This window comes from Akanthomyces muscarius, chromosome 5 (genome assembly GCF_028009165.1).
Source record: "Akanthomyces muscarius strain Ve6 chromosome 5, whole genome shotgun sequence".
Taxonomy (NCBI): domain Eukaryota; kingdom Fungi; phylum Ascomycota; class Sordariomycetes; order Hypocreales; family Cordycipitaceae; genus Akanthomyces; species Akanthomyces muscarius.
In genome coordinates, this window is record NC_079245.1 from 2,716,466 (window position 1) to 2,739,139 (window position 22,674).

The 22,674-nt window shown below is 52.8% G+C and overlaps 9 protein-coding genes across 9 annotated transcripts; 4 read left to right on the plus strand and 5 right to left on the minus strand.

Moving 5' to 3' along the window:
• Window positions 1-573: 573 nt before the first annotated feature.
• Window positions 574-1,981, plus strand: LMH87_010211 (uncharacterized protein; the record flags this gene model as incomplete). Its single annotated transcript, XM_056197335.1, has 3 exons — window positions 574-755; window positions 827-909; window positions 975-1,981. The coding sequence occupies 3 exons, from the start codon at window positions 574-576 to the stop codon at window positions 1,979-1,981; spliced, it is 1,272 nt and encodes a 423-aa protein (XP_056054395.1).
• A 399-nt stretch (window positions 1,982-2,380) lies between these two features.
• LMH87_010212 (uncharacterized protein) lies at window positions 2,381-4,962 on the minus strand (the record flags this gene model as incomplete). Its single annotated transcript, XM_056197336.1, has 5 exons — window positions 2,381-3,660; window positions 3,732-4,106; window positions 4,168-4,650; window positions 4,830-4,874; window positions 4,941-4,962. The coding sequence occupies 5 exons, from the start codon at window positions 4,960-4,962 to the stop codon at window positions 2,381-2,383; spliced, it is 2,205 nt and encodes a 734-aa protein (XP_056054396.1).
• An 822-nt stretch (window positions 4,963-5,784) lies between these two features.
• On the minus strand, window positions 5,785-7,495 carry LMH87_010213 (uncharacterized protein; the record flags this gene model as incomplete). Its single annotated transcript, XM_056197338.1, has 7 exons — window positions 5,785-6,207; window positions 6,258-6,298; window positions 6,345-6,621; window positions 6,678-6,686; window positions 6,784-6,952; window positions 7,135-7,371; window positions 7,434-7,495. The coding sequence occupies 7 exons, from the start codon at window positions 7,493-7,495 to the stop codon at window positions 5,785-5,787; spliced, it is 1,218 nt and encodes a 405-aa protein (XP_056054397.1).
• Window positions 7,496-7,938: 443 nt separating this feature from the next.
• Window positions 7,939-9,449, minus strand: LMH87_010214 (uncharacterized protein; the record flags this gene model as incomplete). The annotated part of the gene is made up of 2 exons (XM_056197339.1): window positions 7,939-8,800; window positions 8,854-9,449. 2 exons carry the CDS (start codon window positions 9,447-9,449, stop codon window positions 7,939-7,941), a joined length of 1,458 nt encoding a protein of 485 aa, XP_056054398.1.
• Window positions 9,450-10,017: 568 nt separating this feature from the next.
• LMH87_010215 (uncharacterized protein) lies at window positions 10,018-11,250 on the plus strand (the record flags this gene model as incomplete). The annotated part of the gene is made up of 4 exons (XM_056197340.1): window positions 10,018-10,038; window positions 10,087-10,236; window positions 10,293-10,406; window positions 10,465-11,250. 4 exons carry the CDS (start codon window positions 10,018-10,020, stop codon window positions 11,248-11,250), a joined length of 1,071 nt encoding a protein of 356 aa, XP_056054399.1.
• A 161-nt stretch (window positions 11,251-11,411) lies between these two features.
• On the minus strand, window positions 11,412-14,002 carry LMH87_010216 (uncharacterized protein; the record flags this gene model as incomplete). The annotated part of the gene is made up of 5 exons (XM_056197341.1): window positions 11,412-11,833; window positions 11,902-12,931; window positions 12,985-13,661; window positions 13,728-13,823; window positions 13,885-14,002. 5 exons carry the CDS (start codon window positions 14,000-14,002, stop codon window positions 11,412-11,414), a joined length of 2,343 nt encoding a protein of 780 aa, XP_056054400.1.
• Window positions 14,003-14,978: 976 nt separating this feature from the next.
• LMH87_010217 (uncharacterized protein) lies at window positions 14,979-15,714 on the minus strand (the record flags this gene model as incomplete). Its single annotated transcript, XM_056197342.1, has 2 exons — window positions 14,979-15,087; window positions 15,137-15,714. 2 exons carry the CDS (start codon window positions 15,712-15,714, stop codon window positions 14,979-14,981), a joined length of 687 nt encoding a protein of 228 aa, XP_056054401.1.
• Window positions 15,715-16,323: 609 nt separating this feature from the next.
• Window positions 16,324-18,011, plus strand: LMH87_010218 (uncharacterized protein; the record flags this gene model as incomplete). The annotated part of the gene is made up of 6 exons (XM_056197343.1): window positions 16,324-16,366; window positions 16,435-17,225; window positions 17,283-17,546; window positions 17,602-17,766; window positions 17,819-17,905; window positions 17,955-18,011. 6 exons carry the CDS (start codon window positions 16,324-16,326, stop codon window positions 18,009-18,011), a joined length of 1,407 nt encoding a protein of 468 aa, XP_056054402.1.
• Window positions 18,012-18,812: 801 nt separating this feature from the next.
• Window positions 18,813-21,707, plus strand: LMH87_010219 (uncharacterized protein; the record flags this gene model as incomplete). Its single annotated transcript, XM_056197344.1, has 7 exons — window positions 18,813-18,938; window positions 19,004-19,110; window positions 19,257-19,439; window positions 19,493-19,511; window positions 19,566-19,658; window positions 19,716-19,747; window positions 19,799-21,707. The coding sequence occupies 7 exons, from the start codon at window positions 18,813-18,815 to the stop codon at window positions 21,705-21,707; spliced, it is 2,469 nt and encodes an 822-aa protein (XP_056054403.1).
• Window positions 21,708-22,674: the final 967 nt, after the last annotated feature.

Genomic DNA, 22,674 nt, shown 5'->3' on the forward strand with positions numbered 1-22,674 from the left:
GCAATGGCAAGTAGGAAACAGATGCGCAGAAAAAGACAAGGTGCGAGCTGCTTCGGCGAAACGGAATGGGAGTGTGACCTTTCAGAAAATTCAATGTAGCTATTGCAGCGGTTCGCTCCGGTTTAGGGGATTAATTAGGCGTGCGAGGGTGCTTCTTGGCAGGCGGATCAATGATTGGCCGAGTCGCTTTTAGGCGGGCCAGTAGAAGGCTCCAGCAACTCTGCGCAGAGTTCTGCTGCAGCGAGGCGGACAGGCGCTAAGCCACTGCAAGTTTGGGGTTTCCAGTGGCTGGTGAAGCTCCCCAGCAAACCTACCTAGCCACAGGCGGCGGCGGCCCTTACGTCGCGCCGTGGCAACCTAGAAGCTCACCATCCATCCACCTTTGGTGCATTCGTCTCACCATCATCAATTCCACCATTCTCTGCGCATCAATCGCGACGAACAACAAGATTCTTGGCCACTGATTCTACGACACGAATCTAGGTCTTGCTAATTCGCCTTTCTGCACCACTCTTCCCGTATACTTGCGACCCAATACCGATCAAAGAACAGCAAATCCCACATACCTTTAAAATGGCAGCCGGCGACTCGAGCCGGGTCCAGGAAGCCCAGAAGATCGCAAAGACGGACCCCAGCAAGGCCGAGGCCATTTACAAGGAGATTGTGTCCCAGGCCCCGGCTGCGACTTCAGATGCGGCGACACGCGAGTACGAGCAAGCTCTAATCAGCTTGGGAGAGCTGTACAAGGATGAGAAGTTAGTCTGCAACCGCGTCCAGGAAAAGTTTATAAGCAATGCGATTCTGACGGATCCCTTTTTCATTTTAGAAAGTCACAAGATCTGGTAGAGCTCGTACGACAGAGCCGCTCGGTTCTGTCCTCGTTTGCCAAGGCAAAGTCGTCAAAGCTTAGTCCGTTTCGCCTCGTTCAGTCAACGCCCGGTTTTTACTTTTGCTAACAGAGTTGTTTCCCCCAGTTCGCCAACTTCTCGACCTCTTCAAGGATATCCCCAACAGCACCGACATCGAAGTCGCCGTTACAAAAGACTGTATCGAATGGGCCACGGCCGAGCGTCGAGCTTTCCAGCGCCAGGACCTCGAGGTCCGCCTGGTCGCGCTGCAAATGACCAAGCAATCCTACTACGAGGCTCTCACGCTGATCAACGGTCTGCTACGGGAGCTGAAGCGTCTGGACGACAAGCTGCGTCTGGTCGAGGTGCAGCTACTCGAGTCGCGCGTCTACCACGCCCTCGGCAACATCCCCAAGGCCCGCGCGGCGCTCACGAGCGCGCGCACGAGCGCCGCCAGCGTCTACACGCCGCCGCTGCTGCAGGCCAACCTCGACATGCAGAGCGGCATGCTCCACGCCGAGGACAAGGACTTTAACACGGCCTTTTCCTACTTCATCGAGGCCCTCGACGGCTACCACACGCAGGACGAGAACAACAAGGCCCAGGCTGCCCTGCAGTACATGCTGCTCTGCAAGATCATGCTTAACCTCGTCGACGATGTCAACCAGCTCATGACGTCGAAGCAGGCCGTCAAGTACGCCGGCCAGAACCTCGAGGCCATGAAGGCCATTGCCCGCGCGCACGGCAACCGCTCGCTCGAGGAGTACGAGCGCGCCCTCTCCACGTACCGCTACGAGCTCGGCAGCGACGCGTTCATCCGTAACCACCTCCGCCGCCTCTACGACGCCATGCTCGAGCAGAACCTCATCAAGGTCATTGAACCCTTTTCGCGCGTTGAGATTGACCACATTGCCAAGATGGTCGGCCTCGACACGCAGCAGGTCGAGCGCAAGCTCTCGCAGATGATCCTCGACAAGGTCATCATCGGCGTCCTGGACCAGGGCGCCGGCTGCCTCATCATCTACGACGAGACGCACCGCGACCAGTCGTACGACGCGGCCCTGTCGACGATTGACAAGCTCAGCAACGTCGTGGATGTTTTGTACACTAACCAGGCCTCTTTGCTGGAGTGAAGCGGGTTTGATGTTGTTAAACGCAGGCGCTCGTCTAGAGGATTAGAACTTACGTTTACTCTTTTTGATAAATAAACTGTTAATCACCAAACTGAGTTTGTGATTCGTATCCTCCCACCCGTAAGAGTTTGCCAAAGCGTCTGACTTAATATTTAATGTACGCCCAGAAGAAGAGCGGCCGTGTAGCCCTGAAATATTGGCTTAGAATAGTTACACATGCTAGTTCTCGTGTAGGTATCATCTTTCGTCTTATATTGGCTAATTTCTGGCATGAACGAGTGGAATCAGTATATAATGGGTACATGATTGGTGTAATCATTGCTATTTTTTCCGCTTATACTATTCGTACTATTTGCACTTAACCTACAGAATTTGACATTTGCTTTGCTAAATACAAGTTTACACGTGCTCGCTGCCGTCGGCTTTTCGATGTTGGTGATCTTCATCTTTAAATCTCGAAGATTCTGGTGAATCCAACCGAGGCGCACCCTTGGGCGACACGTCCCGAAAAGACACGCGCCTCCCTCGCGGCGCAGCACCGCCAGCGGCGCCCTTCAACGTTTCCGCGCCAGAGAGATCGGTGTTCTCCCGCGTCGGCGGCCAGAAACGCAGAATGACGCGCTGGCTGTCCTCATCATCGTCGCGCTGGCGACGTGTCTCCTTGTTCTTCTTCCTCGGCCGAAAGAGGCCGACAATATTGCGCACCGTGTCGAGCGCGGATCGGGTCCGGCCGCCGCCGGCGCTGCCGCGCACGTGGACGAGCACCGTCACCACGAACCAGGCAAGGCCGATGGTGGGTATAGGCCAGGCTGTCAGGAGGAAGGTGTCGGCATCGTCAGGGACGAAGAAGAGGGTGGCGGTCACGGCGATGCCAATGCCGAAGAGGGCACAAATGATGAAGCGCAGGCGCGGCAGCCGGCCGAGGGGCGACATGCGCGACACGAGGGCCATCATCACGAGCAGGACGAGCGTGCAGCCGCAGGCGACATACGTGTAGGCAAACACGAGCCGTGCGCGCTGGTTCGTCTTGTCGCTGATGGTGACTTCGTTTTCGGCCAGCTCGATGGGGTTACTGCTGTTAGGATGCTTGGGCTTGGTCTCGGTGCTGACGTCGATGCCAAAGGACTTGCTGACGCTATTGGCCATGACCGAGTAGATGTTGACAATTTGCTCCACGAGCGTGACAAAGCCGTTGACAGTGGCGTCATCCAGCACGGCGCTGTCGTTGGCTGTCGCAAGATAGTCTTGCAGGTTGACCCAGGTCGCATCGGGGATCATGGAAATGTTGTAAATCGAGTGGTTGACGACGATGCGTGCCGCCGAGTCCTGGGGCGGGTAAAGGTCAAAGATCTGACTCGTCTCGTTGGCTAGGCCGTCAGCGATGGAACGGCTCGAGGTGTTGTTGGTCAGCTCGTCAAAGGTTCGCGGCCCAGGGGACGGGTCGTACTGCCAGTTGTCGGCAATCGTGTTGAGGACGTTAAACGCCTTGCCGAACAGGATGAGCTGCGTGAAGCCCCGCATGAACAGCACCAGAGACAGGTGAAAGGGGTAGTGCAGGGCAGTCCATATCTGCTGGCGCAGCGCCGGCAGCTGGAGATGGCGCATCCAGTCAAAGTAGACGAGGAAGATGAAGTAAATTGTGCCTGAGGCGGCAGTAATCATGCCAATGGTAAAAGAATCTAAGAAGAGCCTCGAGGTTAGCGCGCCTGACAGAAGAAAGGAAATTTACGGGCTTCTAGAATTTACTGACTCCATGCTGCGGATGTCTTGACCATTGTAGCAATGTTCTGTGCCACAGTCTGGATGCTCTCGCCGAGGATCATGATAGTGATGAGGCTGAGACGCTTCATCAGGTGCGTGCGGGTGAAGCTCAGCGTCTTCCAGTAATTCGAGATGACGAGGCTTAGTATGGCCTCGCCCGCGGTAAAGATGTACCATGTAATGTAGACACGGCTCTGCTTCCCCTGAAAGCGGAATGTGATGCCGAGATAGACGAGCGCGCTGATGGTGTTGATGGCGATTTGGAGATAGAGAGGCAGTCGTGCGCGCTTGTACTTGTAAATCTGGGCAAGCGTGTGTGCGTATTCAATGGCTAGGCAAAGACGAGAGAAGAATAGCATTAGGGCTAGACAGGGACTTATGTCAGTACAAGGCCAAGTTTTCGGGGACCGACAACGACGACTTACACATTGTCATCATGGTGGACTGATCCTGGTCCTCTGGATTGAAATTGGGCGCCACAACGGTGAAGCCGACGAGGACGCCGAGCTGGACGGCGCGAGCCACGCGCTCAAAGATGCTGTCCGTCACATAGCGCACGTCGTACAGCGTGACGACGAGCCAGGTTCCCCAGAGAAGACTAAAGTAGCCGATGTAGGCCTTGAAGCGCTGGTGGTTGGTGACGGCCTGGCTCTGCGTAAAGACGTTGTAGTTGGCGGCGAAGAACAAGTCGTAGAATATCTCCAACAGGGTTGGCTCCTCGTATCGCTTGAACGGAGGATGGCCGTCGTAGCTGCTGCCACCGCCTCCTTGACCCTGCCCATCGACACCTACATTCGCGTCCTTGAAAGGGTCCGAGGCGCAAGGTTGTGCTTCGGATGGGCGCCGGAGCCGGTCAGACGCTAGCGGGCTCTTGAACCACTGCGGTTTCTCAGCGGCGACAATGTGAGCTTGTTCGTGGTCCATGATGCATCAGTATGCATATCTCAATGGCAACTGCCAGGCATGTTTCTGTCAATGCAGGCGACCAGATTGATATAGATTTTGATGCAAGGAAACAAAAGCCCAGGACGCACACAAGGTGGTGACGACTCAAAAGAAGCTTTCGCTTGAGCGCGAGCCCACTCACCGGTCGCGGGTCCCCGGCGTATAGGTGACGAAGACGGGCGCCACGCTATAATAGAACGAGTGAATTAGTATTTTCATTCTTCCTCGACTCTTTCCCCCCTTTCATGCTCACCTCTCTCCTCTTTTTTTCTCATGGTTCTTCTCAATCTGATTGATGCTTCTATTGTCGTCCTCTTCCTCGTCGTCTTTTAAATCACAGCAACCACCAACCACTAGCCTCTTTTCTCTGCCCAGTTCCGATCTCTCTTTGGGCCGGTCTGGCTTCAGGAGTCCTCCGTTGCCGAACAGGGTAATGATTAGTGACCGACACTCGGCAGTGCTCGATGGCAGGGCTGATTCGCTAGCTTGGCACGACCTTCTTCAAGATGTGACTGCTTTGGGCCATCGCTACTCCACCGGCTAATGGCCTCCAGGACCCTCTCTCGAGCCATAATTGAGGCGCAGTTGGTTCCATGAAATGATTCTTGGCATTTTGCGACGGAAAAATCGGAATATGCCCGATGTTGGCAAGATCGCAGCTTGGTCGTTTGGTGTTTGTCGCAGCGTGAATATTTAAAGCCTGTCTGTCAGTTGCCAACCGCGCTGTCGCTCACGGGCAGCACCAAATACAGAAGGCGCATACATGACTCGTGTATTTGAGACAGGACCAATCGTAATATATCAAACGTTAGCCTGTGCGAGAACCAACACTTATTGGTACAACCATGGAGAATCAAATTTCTCGGCCAGCAAATTGACAGATGATCAAAAACACTGCAGCAGAAGCGTCGCTTCCTCTCGGCCGTCAGATATGATCGAAACCTGTATTGAAAAGGTACTTGACTGTAAATGTCTGCTAGGAGTATCACTACTAGGAACCACTACATGGCGTAACTCATTTCATTCATGCACCTCTGCGCGCCTTGAAAACCCCTGCAAATTGGGTCGTAGGGGTTTGAGCATTCAGACTCGTGGACTCAGCTAGTGCTGCCAGAGTCCCTTCGTCTATTGCCTTCGTCGCGAACTGTAGACAGCGCTCTCCTCCGGCCATGGTAGACACACAAGCCAGTACCGCCACTTTTATGACGCCCATTCGCTGGACACATGGGGCTGTTGGGCAGATGCTCAGGCACATCAAACTCAAACTTGGCAGCCGAGCTCGTTTCTCCATACCGGACTGGTTTCTGCGGTTTCCCCTCCCACCACTCCCGTGAAGGGACGGCGAGGCTCATGCGGTGAGCATTGTATTTCGGACTTGCATGCACAGAGGTCATAGGAGTAAGAAAAGCCTGCGAACCGGCGGTTTCGGGCTGTGGAGGTGTCAGCAGGCCAAAGAAGCCGCGGGGCCTGCCATCTGCCGTGTCCTCGTCCATTGGGGGAGTGCTCACTCGCACGGCTTCCTATATAGTGTTAGCTCGTGGCCAAGTATTATACCGGACTTGCGACGTACGCCACCTGGAAAGGTATTTGACGTCCATTTATGATTGAGGTCTACACTGGTTAGAAACATGGCCGTATTTAGGTGACATGTACTTACATGCAGCGTTGTCCGCCAATAATGGTGATGCCGGTGGTGTGTCTCCGCGGAGAACTTCTCTTATTGAGCTAGAAACACTGCTAAATGAGGCAGTGGAATCTTTGCGATTCCATGGCACGCGACCAAATATTTTCATAGTCTTTTTCCCATTTCCAAATTCTTCGCGCAGCCAAGTCCCAGTTTTGCCTAACCCTGGAATAGCCTTCTCGTGATGTGCTTGGTCGTCGTTGGCAGGTGCTTGGGTGTCACCAAGCGTTTCTTCATCATGCCAATTTTTCTACAGCCTGGTTAGAAAACCATGGGTTGCAGACTCTCCATTCGCAGAGTACATACAGACTTGTGCTTTTTCAGACGAAGTTTCGCGTGATGAAAGAGCTTGTGCAATTTAAATGCATCGTGTTTTTCTTCGTGGGCATGGCCGGTCTCACTATTGACATACGCTGTAACATCCGCAATCTTTGGCGGAGTACCCGTAGAGCTTGGTGTCAGCCGCGGCGCGCGGCTGGTACGGCGTGACGAAGAAGCTTGAACTGGCCTCTGTAAAGACAGAACATGGGCGGACTCGGACAAATACGGACTCGGCATCTGCTGGATCTGGGAATGCCTCTCTGCAGACAGTGAGGACATGGGCGATGCGTACGAAACGTCCCTCGCTTCTTGCTCGCTCGCCGACTTGTTGGAGCGTGCACGCCATTTCTAAAAGCGGGCGCTGGAGACACTGCTCCTCCTCGGCATAGAAGATGGTTGTCGCTCTGCCCAGTATCCCTCGGGGAACCAGACCTACTCGTACCCGTTGCGTGGCGAACGAGGAGGATCGACCCCAAATGGGGGCGATGGTCCGCTATGCAGCGCCGGTGTTGTTGCGGGCGGTGATGAAGCCGCGTCTGTGGCGGTACCAACCGAGCCGAGCGTCTTCCATCCTGGCGAGTCGAGGTTCGCATTTATGCCCGTCGCCGAGGGTGTAACAAGGTTCATGAGAAAGGATGGTGATGCCGTTGAAAATGCTTGCATGGGGATATCGAAGTAGCTAAATCGCTGGGGTCAGTGGGCTGTCGTTGTGCCCTGCTTGTGTTCCGGCCCGCGACATACTTTGGTTCTCTAGCCGCGCTTGAATGATGTGACCATGGCCGAGTAAGCAATGACGACGTCATTGCGGCCAATCCGTATTAATATTTCGTGGTCGGATTGTTCTAGGGAAGATGCCACCGGATAAAACGACGGCGACAATAAATGCGACTCGCCAAACACACAAATAGATAATATCGAAGACGCGCAATCACAAATGCGTGGGGCCAGAAAGTGTAATAGGAGCGTAGGTCGAAGGCAAGATTTACAATCTAGAAGCCCCGTTGACAGTGCACGCGAGCGCTAGGTCAATGTGATATACGGCGACTGGCACTGGCCTGTTGCTGAAGTGGCAGGAGCGAGGACCGCGAGGAAGCAAACCGCGTCCAGAAGGAGCTTATACAAAAGAATATATTCTGTATGTATGACTATGACACGTCTGTCAAAAGTTTCGAACCAGAGATATGACGCCAAAACACCCCGCAAAACATGCAATCATGACTTTTCCTGCGCTAGTTATGTACGTTATTTAATCAATCAACATAGTATCGTCACCGTCGAGGATGTCGCCCTGCTGCTCCAGCGGCACGCCACGACCTCTACCTGCGAGAAGTTCTCGTCTAACTTCGGGACCGATAGCTGAATGGCCATGTGTGAGGAGCAGATCCAAAAGGGCCTCGCGCTGGTCCTCTGTAATGTCGCCCTTGTATCGCTGTGCGAATACGAGAAGGCCCTGGTGCCAGATGACGGGCAGCTTGGTACGCACGTCGCCAGTAACGCCAGCCATGGCTTCATCCTCTTGTACCGAGGCGGGGTCGACGCTGCGGAAGCGGAGGAAGTGGAAAACAAGTGCGTCGATGGCCTGGTAGGGCAGAGCATACTTCTTCTCGAGAAGGGTCTTGAGAAACAAGTTGGTTGCGCCACCACCCTCGTTGTTCTGGGAGGCTTCTTGGGCGGCAATGTCGCAGAGTCCCTTGATGGCCGCGGCAGAGTGGAGAACCGGGATGGAAACTCTCGCAAGGACGGCAGAGATGATGTGTGCCTCGCGAATGGTGCAGGTTCCGCTACCGACAAGAGGGAAAAGGAAGCCTTTGAAAAAAGCCGATGGTTTGTATAGACCCTTCTTGAGGGAGTTGAACAGATGGACGTTGAGCTTTTTCGTTTCGTAAATATCCTCGCGGACCTTCTCGAGAACGACCATCTCCAGGAACCGTTGGACGACGTGGGGCTTGGCCGAAACGAAGATGCGAGTCGCTTGGTAAGTAGCGTTTGGCGTCCATTTCTCGGGCTTGGTGATGTCGATAATATCTTCCCAGTGAGGGATCGTGGGAAGAATTTTGAAAGGCTTGGGAAGAGGACCAGATTTGTAGCGGGAGAGAATTTCACCGATCCTGGTCGGCTGATTTAGCAGGCATCCATTACCTCCCGTTTACATAAAACTTACTTGGTATATACTTCGACAACCTTGGGAGGGATCTCATAGTCGTCGGGAGGAGGGGCGACCTCGCCGTGCTCCTGTCGGGCTTCGTGCTGAGCAATCTTTTGGAGGATGAGATCGGCCAGGTTGGTGGGCTCCTCGTCCTGTTCGTCGCCAGTGGGCTGACGGTCCCAGCCGTGCTTGAGCAGGTCGTCTTCCTCGTCGGGCATGAACTTGCGGTACATTTCCAAATCATTGGGGTCGACTTCAATTTCCTCTACCTCGTCGTCGTCGTCTCCCCAGGCTTCGTCGTCGTCGCCGTACACCTTGGCCTCGTCCTCGAGATCACCAAAACGGGAGTCGTAGCCAAAGTTGTCAATGGTGGGGGGCGCAACAGCGCCTGCACGCTCGGCATTGTCTTCTTCGGCCAGCTCGCGACCAATACGGAGAATGTTCTTGGACGCCTTGGAGTCGACAAACGCATCTTGGTCCTCGTCATTGTCGTTCTTGGAGCCCTTTTTGCTAGGCTTGTTGCGGAGAATTCCCGTGGCGAGAAGATCGTCCTCGAGGGGGTTGTGACGGCGGGAGCCGCGATTTGCGGTAGGAGTCGTCGCTTTGGGCATTTTTTTGAGACGATGCGCTGCAAGAGTGTCTGTGTATTATATTCTGCGTCGACTTACGTCTTGGTGGGCTCGGTGGGCGGTGCGACAAAAGTTGCGGCCAAAGTCAAAATTTTGTGTCTGGCGGGCAGTTCTGCCACCCCTCTTGTCTGATTACGGTTTAGCGTGCCAGCAATTTTGGCGACTGTGCGTTGACCGCCTTTGGGCTCATTGTACCTTGGGAGTTGGCTGGTGTCGTGTGCCAGCCGCAGCCGATTTTTTTTTTTTGGGCTACTAAAACCTGGAAAGAATATGACGATTTATGGATATGTTATCAACGCTTTTTTATCCGCGTAAATCATTTTTTCTTGTGCTGAAAAATACACATCTTTGCCTCCCCTACTCGGCCTTCTAGAAGTCACTACGCCGCTCGCTGTAAACCATCGCTGCCCCACCAAAGATCAAAAAACGGCCCCTCCAAACATTTATCATGGCAGCAGCTCTCACTCGTCGGCTGTCTAACAATTTCATGCAAATCTGCCGAAAGGCCCGTGTATAGTATTCCTATCTGTTCTTTGAAATTTACACAAAAATGCCTACCGAACTCGAAGAAGTATGCTCCTCCTCTCCCAGCACAGTCTGCATGCTAACCTGGTCGCAGCTCGTGGGCTTCATCACCAACCAGAACCCTCAGGTTCGGCTGCTAGCCACTGAGAACCTGGTTCCATATTCGCTCTCGGACCCCAGTATCTTCAAGGTGGATGATATGAGACCGATTAAGAACCTCAAGGTTCTCCTCAATGATCATCCTGTAAGTGCCTTTTTTTTGGCCTTGCTAACGGCGGCCGTTGCTCACACATCTCACAGCAAGTTGCAGAGCATGCACTGAGCTCCTTGATAAACCTCTCTGGCGACCTAGATGTTCTGGAATGTCTAGCTACCGATGACAAGTTTTTGGATCTGGTTCTCTCATTTATTGTGGTAGGGCAGCATTTAGTCTCAGAGCTGGCAGTTGGACTGTGCTAACGCGATGGCACAGGGCCCCAAAGAAGAAAATGCCAACTTACTGACCATGGTATTGGCCAACATGACCAAATCAGATAGCCTCAAGCGCATCATAGACAAGAAGCAAGAGCCTCCCAAGGAGTTGGGCTCTGACGACTCCATCCTCAACCAGCTTATGGACCTCTTCGTCAAGGGCCAGGATGGCTCTTACAACCCAGAAGGCGACTTTGACTATCTCGCGTATGTTTTGGCTGATTTATCCAAACACGACGACATTCGCAAGTACTTTGTCACCGAACAGGCCTACGACAAGGTCATCCCCATCACAAAGCTCAAGGTGTTTACCGAGCACAAGTCCGACGTTCGCCGCAAAGGTGTTGCCAGTACACTAAAAAATGTCGCTTTCGACCTTGACTCGCACCCATCGTTCCTGTCCACCCAAGGAATCGACATTCTCCCTTACATCATGCTCCCAATCACTGGCAATGAAGAGTACGATGTAGACGAGACCATGAACATGCTTCCCGACCTGCAGCTGTTGCCGCCGGATAAGAAGCGTGACCCGGACAACACAATCATTCAGACACATCTAGAGACTCTGCTTCTGCTCACAACAACAAGACTCGGGCGGGACTATCTTCGTGAGGTCAACATCTACCCTGTCATCCGCGAGACGCACAGCCGGGTAAACGATGAGGAGGTCCAGGAGGCCTGCGACAGACTGGTGCAGCTCATTATGCGCGACGAAGAAGGCGAGGACCGTGACCAGAAGCGAATCACAGAGCTGGCGGATAATGAAGACGAAATCACTGAAGTTTAGAGACCACTATAAAGTGCATTGGAGTATGGATATACAACTGATGATTTGAAGCTTGGGGCTCAAACTCGGCCTCGCACAATGAGTAAAACAGAGGCAAAAGTTATCGTATATAGAAAAAAAGCAGAAAATGCGTTTTGAATCAAGATGGAGGGTCTTTACATTCAATTTAAGCCTCGTCGAATATTGCTCTTGCTCATGACATTTTTCAGGGGACTAGCCCCAGCTGCCACCTCCCCGTCGGCATGATTGTCGTCGTGTCCTCCCCGCGGCGGCGTCCTTGGGCCGATCGGACTCACGATGCTGCTGGGCGAGTGCGCGTTCGTTCCGTTGCCGCTCTCAAAGCTCACGGAAGAGATGACTGACATTTTCCGCGGCCAGCGCGACGGGTGCTGCGTCGTGGACGGCGTCCTCTCGCTGCCGCTGCCACTAATGCTACTCACCGGAATCGGGCAGTCGTCCGCAAACGACCGGAGAGAGGCAAACGAGCTAAATGTGGTCAAGAGGGGTGCAAATCCAGCGTTTACCTGGACCGCAGCTGCGGTCGTGAGGCCCGTGTCGTGCAGCTCTACTGGCGAGGAGGTATCTACAGAGAGTTAGCCGATAGCTAGAAGCATGGGCGGCGGAGTCTTATTGGACTGATGCTCAACGTACCACCAAGTTCGGCAATCTGGGTGTCTTCCATTTCGTGACATGTGGGAGGAGACGCTTCAACGACACCAGTATCACTAGTCGGAGAAGGAGTAGCGGCAGTTGTGCTGGATGATTTCTGGGTAGCAGAGCGCTCTAGCGCAGAATCTCCGCAAGAGGATGTCAGTGTCGGCGACTTTCGTTGCGAGTTTGCTTTGGCCCAGTAGAAGATGCGCTCCGACATGGCTTCGTGCGAAGAGGGTGCGTCGGATCCTCTGCGACTCGCTACTCGGCGACTCCAGATGCAAAAGATAAGAACACCTCCAGTCAGCAAAACGAGACCTAGCACAACGCCCAGCACAGGAGCTATCCAGCTGGGTACACCTTTGGACTTTTGGTCAGGCGACGAGGGCTGCCTAGGAGACTCTGTTTTGTTTGTAGCGGGCGACTTATACGGCCAGTAGGTCTTGATCTTGCCAAAGTCGTACGATGTGGCAAACACATCGCCGAGAGCTGGTGTCGCCCATCCTGACCGCACGGGTTTTGTTGCCGTGGCATTTCCGGTGCTGTCCCCGCCAATCATTGCCTGCACACTTGCGTGCACGCCGTAGGCGCCGTACTTGCTCGGATCGTACGAGTCCATCCACTCGCCACTGGTGATATTGAAGATAACAATGGGCCCGTTTTCCAGGCAAGTCAGCGTGGTGCCCGTGGGAGGCGTGTAGCCACCGACGACCATCATCAGATCAGGGTATGGCAGGAAGCATTTATGGCCAGCACGGGCATGACTTGGCTTGCCGTCGCTAATCTTCGTCCACGTGAATGATGGAAGCGACAGGACCCAGACGTCGTCGTTGAATTCTTCTGTCAGATGGACTCCGTCAAAGCCGCCGTAGTAGTAAATGTTGAAGCTCGATCGATCCGCAGCAGGGGCGACAACAGCACATCCCCGCGTTCTTGTGCCGGGGCCTCCTATGGTGGGCTGCTGATACCATGTGTTGTTGGCAACGTCATAAATATCAATCGTGCTCATAAATACAGGACTTTCTTTTGCCTTTTCATCTGTCAGATTCCGATATAATATTGCACATCATTGTTCTCACTTACACTGAGGGTTTCGTTCGGTGAGATGTGGGCTTCGCCGGCCCATTCAGGATAGACTGCACCGCCGAGCACAACTAGGATGCCCTGTTCGCCGACCGGAACCCATACGACTTCTGGATTTGCCCTGGGCTTGATGTTACTAGGCAGAGTCGAATTTGTCCACTTTTCGGACAGCTGACTCTCCATATCTAGCGTGATGAGCGTATTCGAGGGGACAGACGCTCTGGTATCGGCAGTGGCTGCGAGATTCCAGGAGAAGGGACCTCGACTGGGAGAGGATAGTCCCGAAAAGTACCATGCCTTGTTCTCTGAAGGCGCACTAGCTGCACCGCCATAGGCAATGTACCTCGTTACGCCGTCTGTCAATCTTCTGCTGCTGAAATTTGGCTTCCACAACGGCTTGTCCGGGCCATACGCATACGCCTGGTACTCGAGCGTCTCGTAACTCGGCGGCGTTTCGTACAAATCGTCGTCTTGGAAGACTGCCCCACCATATAGGAAGAACTGTGCGTCGTTGGCGAGAAGCGCACCATCGTAGTAGACGGGTCCGTCACCGTTGGCGTTGCCTTTACCACCTCTTGCCTTGGACAGGCTCCCATCTAGCAGGATTCCCGTCACATCTGTGTCGCGGTTGAATGGCTTGCCCAGGTTATATGACAAGATGATTCCCTGGAAGTTTCCTGTTGACGCGTTGAAGCAGTACGTTAGCAAGCAGGCCTGTCGTTTGTTCAAGTATAGAAACGCACCTTGGTTGGAAATTGGACCAAGAGTTCCGTTCTCTAGACCAGGAGTCCACCATACAGAACCGCCGTCAATGTAAATAGTATCACGCACGATCGCCGCTATTTTGCACTGTAATAAGTTTTGCTGTACATGTTGTGTGCAATTGTAGTTTCGTCATACCTCGAGGTTGGTTCCAGATGCAGATGGTTGTATTGACCTGACCTTGTGCCCAATCACCAAACTGCGCATCGGCAAAGCCAAACGCCAGAATCAGACCCGACAACAATTTCAACCTCATTTTAATTAAGCGAAGGGTTCGCTTTGACACTCGACGTGATGATGTGTCTAGCGACTTGTAACTTCTGTCATGAGCTGAGCCAGTTTCTGGTGGATGTACCAGATCTCCTAGCTCCAATGAGAGCAAACGCAAATGATTCAAAGAATCTGCGCGATAAGTATGATTGAAAGCTAGATGGATTCGGTGGCCTGAGAGCGTTCAAAGGCTGGCGACACTACAACAAGGAAGAAATGCAAACACATCGTGCTGTGGTCCTCTGCATGTCTCATTCGATGCCCTGCCTGGACAGCAGATGGCTTGACCCATGCGTACATACTCCAAAGTTCCAACGCAGCAGGTCTATCTTTCGTGGCAAATCTGGGCTTAATGTGGCGTCAAACAAACAACCACGGTCATTGGGGCGCTGTTGAGACATGCATAGGCCACAGCGCCCGCAGCGCCAATGGATTCACGCACACAGACAAGAATCCCTTGAGCTTGATTGCTGCCGGCGGGGGTGGCAAGGATAAATTCTAGTTTGATATTTGAGAAGCGAAAGTATATTGGACAGGTCCTCGCTTGTTTGTTTGCCCGCTGGAGTGAGGGATCGCGGGACGCAGCGGGACGGCACTAACTTACTTCCCGAAAGCTAGCTGTCTCGGCCGAGCCGGTAACTGCATAGGAATACGGTACAAATCATTTGCTCCAATGGTAGAATTTTCCTGTTGTCAGAGCACAGCTAGGCATAACGCACTGTCGAATTTCGTTCCTGGTTGCCAGAGCTGTCGGCCTCTCACACGGCTCGCCCAGTGAGCAGTAGCCGAGGGGCCGGATAAAAAGCAGCGATGCCAATTCCGACGGCTCTTAACAAAGAAGCTTTTTGTGAAGCACTACCCTGAAGCGTTACATAGCCTTGCTAACCTTTGGCCTTGTACTTTCATGCCATATAAATGCGACCTCGACCCTGAGCACTTCGCTTGCGTCCTTTCGGCTGTACTCACAGTGACATCCTGAATACTCGGCCGTTCCAGGTACTCTTGCTCTTCGATCTTGGCCTCTCGAAAGAATAGTCGCCAATGGGTGTGAATCCCAGACTTTCGTAATAGCTGTAATGATTAGTGCTGCCAGAGTATCTCAAGAATCTCGTCCACTTACTTGACCAGCCCCAGCGTCCCACCCACCCAACAGTCCAAATATAACGCCTTCATCCCTCGCTCCCGAGCATATTGCTTTGCGTACTCAACCTGAGCGGCTCCAGAGCCCTTTGCGCGCTCCCCGGCACGAGCGTCTGACATGACAAAGACAATGCATAAGAAGCCGCCCTCGATGGATTTGGCTTCCTCCAAATACGGTCGCAACTCCGCCATATCGGTAAAGTAATCGCCAAGGTTGTTTTCTGCAATCTCCAGGTTGCCCACTGGCAGCCAGGAAATCCCATTCTCGTCCACACGACGTGGTAGGCCATTCTCGGCGTTCGCATCTTCTACCTCTGCGATAAAAGTCCTCTTCGCCTGGCCTTGCCCAGTCAAGCGATAATTTTCGGATGTTTTAAGATCCTCTCCCACATCTTCGCGGTAGCCATCCCTCTCCGAAAACAGCTTTGGCCCCCACTGTTCGCCGTTGCCATTGCTGGCAAGGTGGTGGACCGATGCATCCAGAGAGCCCATGATGGCATCTAGATCAATTGGTGATGTGCCCGCATCGCGAATATGGAACTTTCCGATCTGAGGCATTTTTTTCAAAGACGGGCGATTTCTTTTGTTTGAACGGCCAAGGTCCGCCGAGTTGCAGTCCTGAAGTTGTTGCTGGCGTCAGAGCTTAAGTAGTTATGCTACAGTCTTGTTCGCGGCCAACTGCCACTAACATTAACTAAACGAAACTCCGACAGCGTATGAGTCACGACGCTAATTTCCACAACCAGTAATGAACCGTTAAGCGGCGGAATGCTAGTCTTGGCTATTTTCTAGAAGCAGAATGAGGTTCAAGAATTGGCGTTTCTTTCTCCCAGTCGCAGCTATCCGGTAGACTGCGGATGTAGGGCACAGGTCGAAAATAACGTCATACCTGGCTGAGGATGTTTTGTGACGAACAGCAGAAAGCTACACTCGCGACAATGCGGCGCAGAGAATGGGTGATAAGCCGTTCACTCATCATGCAAATATTTCTACTCTCATTTGTGAACTTCTTATTCTTCTTATAATGAATCGTGCCGAAATGGGTATCGCCGAAGATTGTCACGTGTAGCATATCCCTGGTGCCGGGCGGACTCGGCCGGGCCAAAAATTTCCATCCTACAACCTCAAATTGATTGAACAAAACGCCACGCCTTTGGCTATGCAAGCATGGGCTCCAAGACTATCGAAGATGAGGATCCTGGAAGGCAAGGTACGCTAAGCTACTCGTAAACAGCTACGGCCCGCGTATTTTTCGTAGCATTGACTGATGTCGTCAAGACGCCCCGCCTTTCAACGGATCCAACGCCGCCGGCGGTGAACCACGAGGCAACCACATCGCTCGCGATGGCGATGGATGCATGGGAAGTGATGGATGTGATGAAGGCGATGACGACGATGACGAGGCACAAGCCGCCTCTGCCACCACCGCGCTAACCCAGACCACTGGCTCTGAAACGAACAACAAGAAAAAGCGTAAGCGGCCCAAGAAGAAGAAGAAGTCCGCGGCATCCAAGCAGTCGTCGCCGCCTCGGATTCCGTTGGACGAATTGTTTCCGTCTGGGGAATTCAAGCCGGGCCAGCTCATGGATTACAATGCATCTCACCAAACGACCGTCCGAGCCAAGGCTGAGGAGTTCCGTCAGGCAGGGCGCCCCAACTTAGAGGACAGCGAGTTTCTAAACAACTACCGCAAGTCTGCAGAGATTCATCGCCAGGTCAGACGCTGGGTTCAGGAAACGGCCAAACCAGGTTCAACTCTGACCGAGGTTGCTGTGGGTATTGAAGATGGTGTCAGAGCACTCTTGGGAAACCAGGGCCTAGAACCCGGTTCTTCTCTTCGGTCTGGATTGGGCTTCCCTACGGGCCTCTCACTGAACAACTGCGTGGCTCATTACACGCCGAATCCTGGGCGCAAGGACACTGTTCTGCAATACGATGATGTCATGAAGGTCGATTTTGGCGTGCAAATCAACGGCTGGATTGTCGACAGCGCCTTTACCATGGCTTTCAATCCGACGTACGACAATCTGCTGGCCGCCGTCAAGGACGCCACTAATACCGGTATCAAGGTAACCAAAATGCGCAGTGGAAAACAGTGACTACACTGCTAACATGTGCGTCCATAGACTGCGGGAATAGACGTGCGCATCTGTGACATTAGCGCTGCCATTCAAGAGACAATGGAGAGCTACGAGGTCGAGATTCGAGGCAAAGTCTACCCTGTGAAACCGGTGCGAAATCTTTGTGGACATGATATCAAGCATTATCACATTCATGGCGAAAAGACAATTCCATTCCTTAAGCACTCGGATGAGACTAAGATGGAAGAGGGTGAAATCTTTGCAATCGAGACGTTTGGTTCAACTGGCCGTGGCTATACTCGGGAAGAGGTACGCATTCTTGATTCAAATCCATCTCCGCTCTCGGTGGCTAAAATTGATACAGAGTGGCATTTATGGATACGGCTTGAGCGATGACGCTCCGTCGCGCGTAAACTTTCCCCTCAACTCGGCCAATCGCGTGTTCAAGACAATCAAAGAAAACTTTGGCACACTTGTCTTTGCACGCCGATACCTCGACCGCCTCGGGGTCGATCGCTACGTTGCCGGGGTGAGCTCTAATCTCAGGAAACTCGAATCACAGCATGCTGACCGTCTCACAGCTGAATTGCCTGGTGGCAAATGGGATCCTGGAAGCGTACCCTCCGCTGGTCGACATTGCAGGGTCTTACTCTGCCCAATTTGAACATGTACGTCTCCAAGCTTTTTTTACTGGGACAAAGCTTCTAACCCATTCAGACCATTCTACTTCGAGAATCGTGCAAGGAAGTTATCAGTCGTGGAGACGACTACTAACTCCAGCTCGTTCTCGCTGTGCATTGTTTTCATCACAAGGTAATTGTTCGCTAGGTCTACGCTGACTGAGTTGGTCGCAACACCAAAGACGTAAAGACTTCAACGTCTGGACGCACGACACGGGTCTCAACACCCACACCTGAGCTTCAACACCACACTGAAACATTCTGTCCGTAGTACCATGACGAGTAGCTACTTGGCGCACTGCACCTTTGTTCCCATCAAATTTCATGTTTCTTTTTTCTTTTTCCAATTTGAGCTACGTAATCTCGAACAGGTGGCTTGCAGGACTGGAAATGACACCGTTGAAGAGGCGCCCGTCGGGTTTAGACAAGCCACAGCGGCCAATCAGGACCACCCGCGCGGGCCGCTCGAGGGCCGTTGTTTGCTATCCGTGCACTGCGCCCCTCGAGGCTCTGAGACATGCGACATTGTTCTTGTTTGCCAAAGAAATTGGGGTCGAGTGTGATAGCGAGTTTGACTGTGATTGCGGCAGTTTCCAATGACCAGCTGCGTGAGCGGCCCTGCGCAGTGCCGACGCCCGTCTCCGCTCACCTTGGGGTTGGCATGGTACCACGGCGGCCTTGTGACCTGCTCAGTTATTATGCTGTGGAGCTTTAAAATATGGCTTTTCGATATCGCAAAATCGAACACCCAAGTATGGCGATTTCTCAAATCCGGGGAAATTGTGCAAGATGGACATACCACACGTCCACCCCCAGCGGCCGTTGATGGCCGTGGCGTAAGCCTCGGCGTACATGTCTTATTTCATTTAGGCACCAGAGCTTCCGGAATTTATTCATGCTGCAAATACGAAGATTGCGGTATTCTCAACCTGCTAATGCTCTGTGTAACGTGTTTGCGGGCGCAAATCATGCCACGCACAGTCCATGCCGAATCGAGTACCTGCATGCCCAGTACGCACTGGTAAGTAATCTCATGGGCTGGCTGTTAATTTCTCCCGTAGACTACAAATGCTTTTCTTCTCTTAGATTCTTATTTACATCCTTCGCATACGAAAAGGAGGTTGCAAACTCCTTTCGATTGAAGCGTGCCGTTTCCAGGCCAAAGCTTCCACCAGGCTGAGGCTTCATCCCAAGTTCGCAACACCACAGAAGCTCTTTTGTTTCACAAGAAAATACAAAGAAGGATAATCTTCCACTGATTTTTTTGTTTTACAATTTATTGTTCCTTTCAGGTTTCTGTGATTACCGCATTTGCCAAGCGTCAGTTTGCGGCAGGCAGTCCATTCATTATGAAGACGTCCCTCGCGCTTGCAATGGCTTCGGTCATGCGCATGGCGTGTGCCAACATGGAGCTCATTCCTAGGCAGCTTAATGTTCAGGAGCCGGCTGCGGAGTTTGCGGCACTGTGCCCAACGTGTTGTACAAACACGATTCTACGGACTACCATCAAGGAAACGTTTTTGTAAGTGCAGGCATACTGCAGTCATCAATATCTTTTTACTAACCCGATGATAGTTCTACCAAAACGCAGACTGTACGGAATCAATTGAACGTGCAAACATTGTACTTGACTAAACGATATTCACAGGTCTATTTGACTGCCACGCAGCACGATGTATCGACTCAGATCCAGCATGAGACGGAATTTGTGACCAAGACCTCTGTGTCGACCTTTACCACCGTCAGTTTCATGCCTGAAGTATCGAGCTCACGCTGTTGCTAACATGTCGTCTCACAGTCCTACCCCGTCACCGTCACGAGACAGATCAAGTAAGAACAATGTCCTGTCCCATTGTAAACCCCGTGCTAACCATTTGACAGCTGCACAAAGAAGCCGCCTGCATCGTCCGCCGCTTTGAAGGAGCGTACCTATCCCATCAGCGAAGCACCTCTGGAGTGCGACACGGTGACGACCACAGAATGGCGAACTACCACGGCAACAAAGACAGTTTTGGTCCCTACCGCGTCGATTGTGCCAACTACGGAATGGATAACCGCAACAGCAACAAAAACAGTCTTGGTCCCTACAGTGTCGCTTGTGCCGACCACAATGACAAATATCGAAACTGTGACGCAGACTCGCAACCCGTCCGTCACGGTGTGGCTGCCGACAACGTACACAACAATCATTACGCGCACATCTCTCTATCCCATCACCGTCACCTCGGAGCACGATGTGACTGTGACAAGCACAGCTACTAGCACAGAAACAATCATCAAGACTATTACCACGAGTTACCCCGTCGTGACCCACGACACTATCACAGTGCCCGGTTCGACTGTTACTCGGCCTGGTTCGACCGTTACCCAACCTGGCTTGACTTTTACCGTGCCTGGCTCAACAGTCACCCTTCCTGGCTCAACCATCACCCAGTCCGGATCGACTGTTGTGCTGCCCGGCTCGACTGTCTCCGTGCCCGGCTCAACCGTCACCCAGCCCGGATCGACCATTGTGCTGCCCGGTTCTACGGTTGTGCTGCCCGGCACCACCGTGACAGCCACAACCCGGATCTCAGTGTGCCCTTCTCCGAACGGCTTCTTTGCGCCGCTCGATCCAAGCTCCAACCTCACATTCGGCTGCTCCCCCGGCAGCGTCTGCGCGCCGCGCATGCCCGCCGGCTGCAACCTGTGGCCCGGCCCGCCGTCCGACGACTTTCTCTGCTGCGCGAGCGACTGCTTCCCCTCGCCACCCTTCACGCTCACCCACTGGCGGGACAACGAGACGAGCTACTACCCGCCGTCGCCTGGATACTACAACCTCGACCCCACGAGGTTCGGCCTCACGTACGACATCTTTGAGAGCCCGGATGGGCGTGGTGGTGGGCAGCAGGGTCTGCGGTCTCCCGTCAAGCGTGCCACCGCGCCGTCGCAGTGCTTCGACGAGTGCAACAACGTCTTTGTCACGGCAGAGGCTGGCGGCAAGACGGACGAGCTCTGCCGCGCGGGCTCTCCGTTTCGGATTGGCTTCGACCTGTGCACGCACTGCATCGAGCTGCACGCCAGTGTACTGAGCAACGCCCTCGATGACTATGTCGGGCCGGTCTTTGCGCAGTTTCTCAATTTTTGCAAGGGCCGTCGCTCAGTGCCGCAGTCGTCGTCTGTTGACGCCGTGCCGGGCAGAGTCACCACGGCCGGCCCAGAGCCGAAGACGTCGACTCAAACACTGCAAACGAGCACCCAAGTGTCTGCGAGCTCCGGTAGCTTTGAATCTCCTCCTCCTAGCACCGCGAGCTCGCAGACAACTTCGGCGTCGGCATCAGTCTCGCAATCCAGCGCTGCGGCTGGGGATGCAGAGCCCTCTGCCAAGACCATGTCAAGTGCCGAGAGCAGCGTCACGGCTAATACCAGCAGTGGTGGCAGTTCTGTGAAGACGATCAGTGGAACTGCATCCAGCTCTTCTACGGACAGCAGCACAAAGAGTGGCAGCACAGGTGGAGGGTCTCGGTCGACACCCTCTGGCTCGACTACCCGTGCAGCCGCCTCTGGTTCCACTGGCAGCGACACTGGCAGCGCTTCCAAAACCACTTCCACCACTGCGAGCGACTCCAAAGCTACGCCTTCCACTGGCAGTGATAGGACGTCCTCTCCTATCGGCACTGTCACCGCAGCGACTGCTACGCCCGAAAGCACGTCGTCTGCCGTGGTTGCCAATCGGGCCGCAGGCCGCTTTGAAATCGGCGGTGCAGTAGGAATACTGATTACAGCTATGGCTAGTTTTATCCTTATCTAGACCTATTTTTTGAAAGAAGCGATGAGAGAGAGATATGACTAATGTGGAGGAAGAAACGAAGAAAACGCTCTGAACGCTGTCGGCCGCTATAATAAGCCTGACATTACTTGTAATGACCGCTAGTACTAGATTGAATATTCTTAGCCAACTTTGAAAAATGATAGACTATATTAGTATATTAATAATGATGTTTTTACTTGGTGCAGAGCAGTCACTGTGCATATGGGAGGATGAGGCGAAAACAGAATCCAATCTTATTGAGGCCGTTATTCTGAGAATATTGCAGTGCATGACAAAACACCAGTGCAAACGAGCTCCTCCTCTCCAAAAAGATGTTGATAAAATTACATGTAAAATTAAACCCCATTTCCATGAAATCGCCATGAACCCATTAAATTTTTTTCTTTGTTTTTGTAAAGTGTTTTTGTTGTCGTAGAATCGCATTCCGTAGTCGCAGACGTAGAAAAGTGTTGCCAATCAACGCTCGCCTTTGAGCAAAAACAGGCATGAAAGACTTTTTTTGTAGTTGTAGAAATTTCACCGTGTAAAAGAACAGCCAGCCAAGTAAGCTGAATACTCTCGGGATTTCCGTATTCAGGTCGTCTGGCGCGCCATGCTTTGCCCTGCACCCTCTCGAAAAGGAATTCGGCGATTGTGGTAGGAGCTGGGCGCGCGCTCAGACGGAGGAGGTTGAAAGTAAAACGCCCAACATTTGGTGGTTTATAGATTGTAAAACGCCGCTGGTGTAGCAGAAAGGATGGAAGAGGAGGAAGAGGAAGTAAAAAAGTAAAAAAAGACTTTTTTTATCGTGGGTTTTTATCAGTGCGTTTTTTTGGTAGTTGTGAATGAGATGAGAGAGAAGAAGAAAAGACCAAATAGAGGCCCAAATCAAATAAAGTCGAATCGAAACTGCAACCCTTTTTTTTGGTATGTCTTTTTGATTGTTTTTCGTGAAAATTGATCCGCG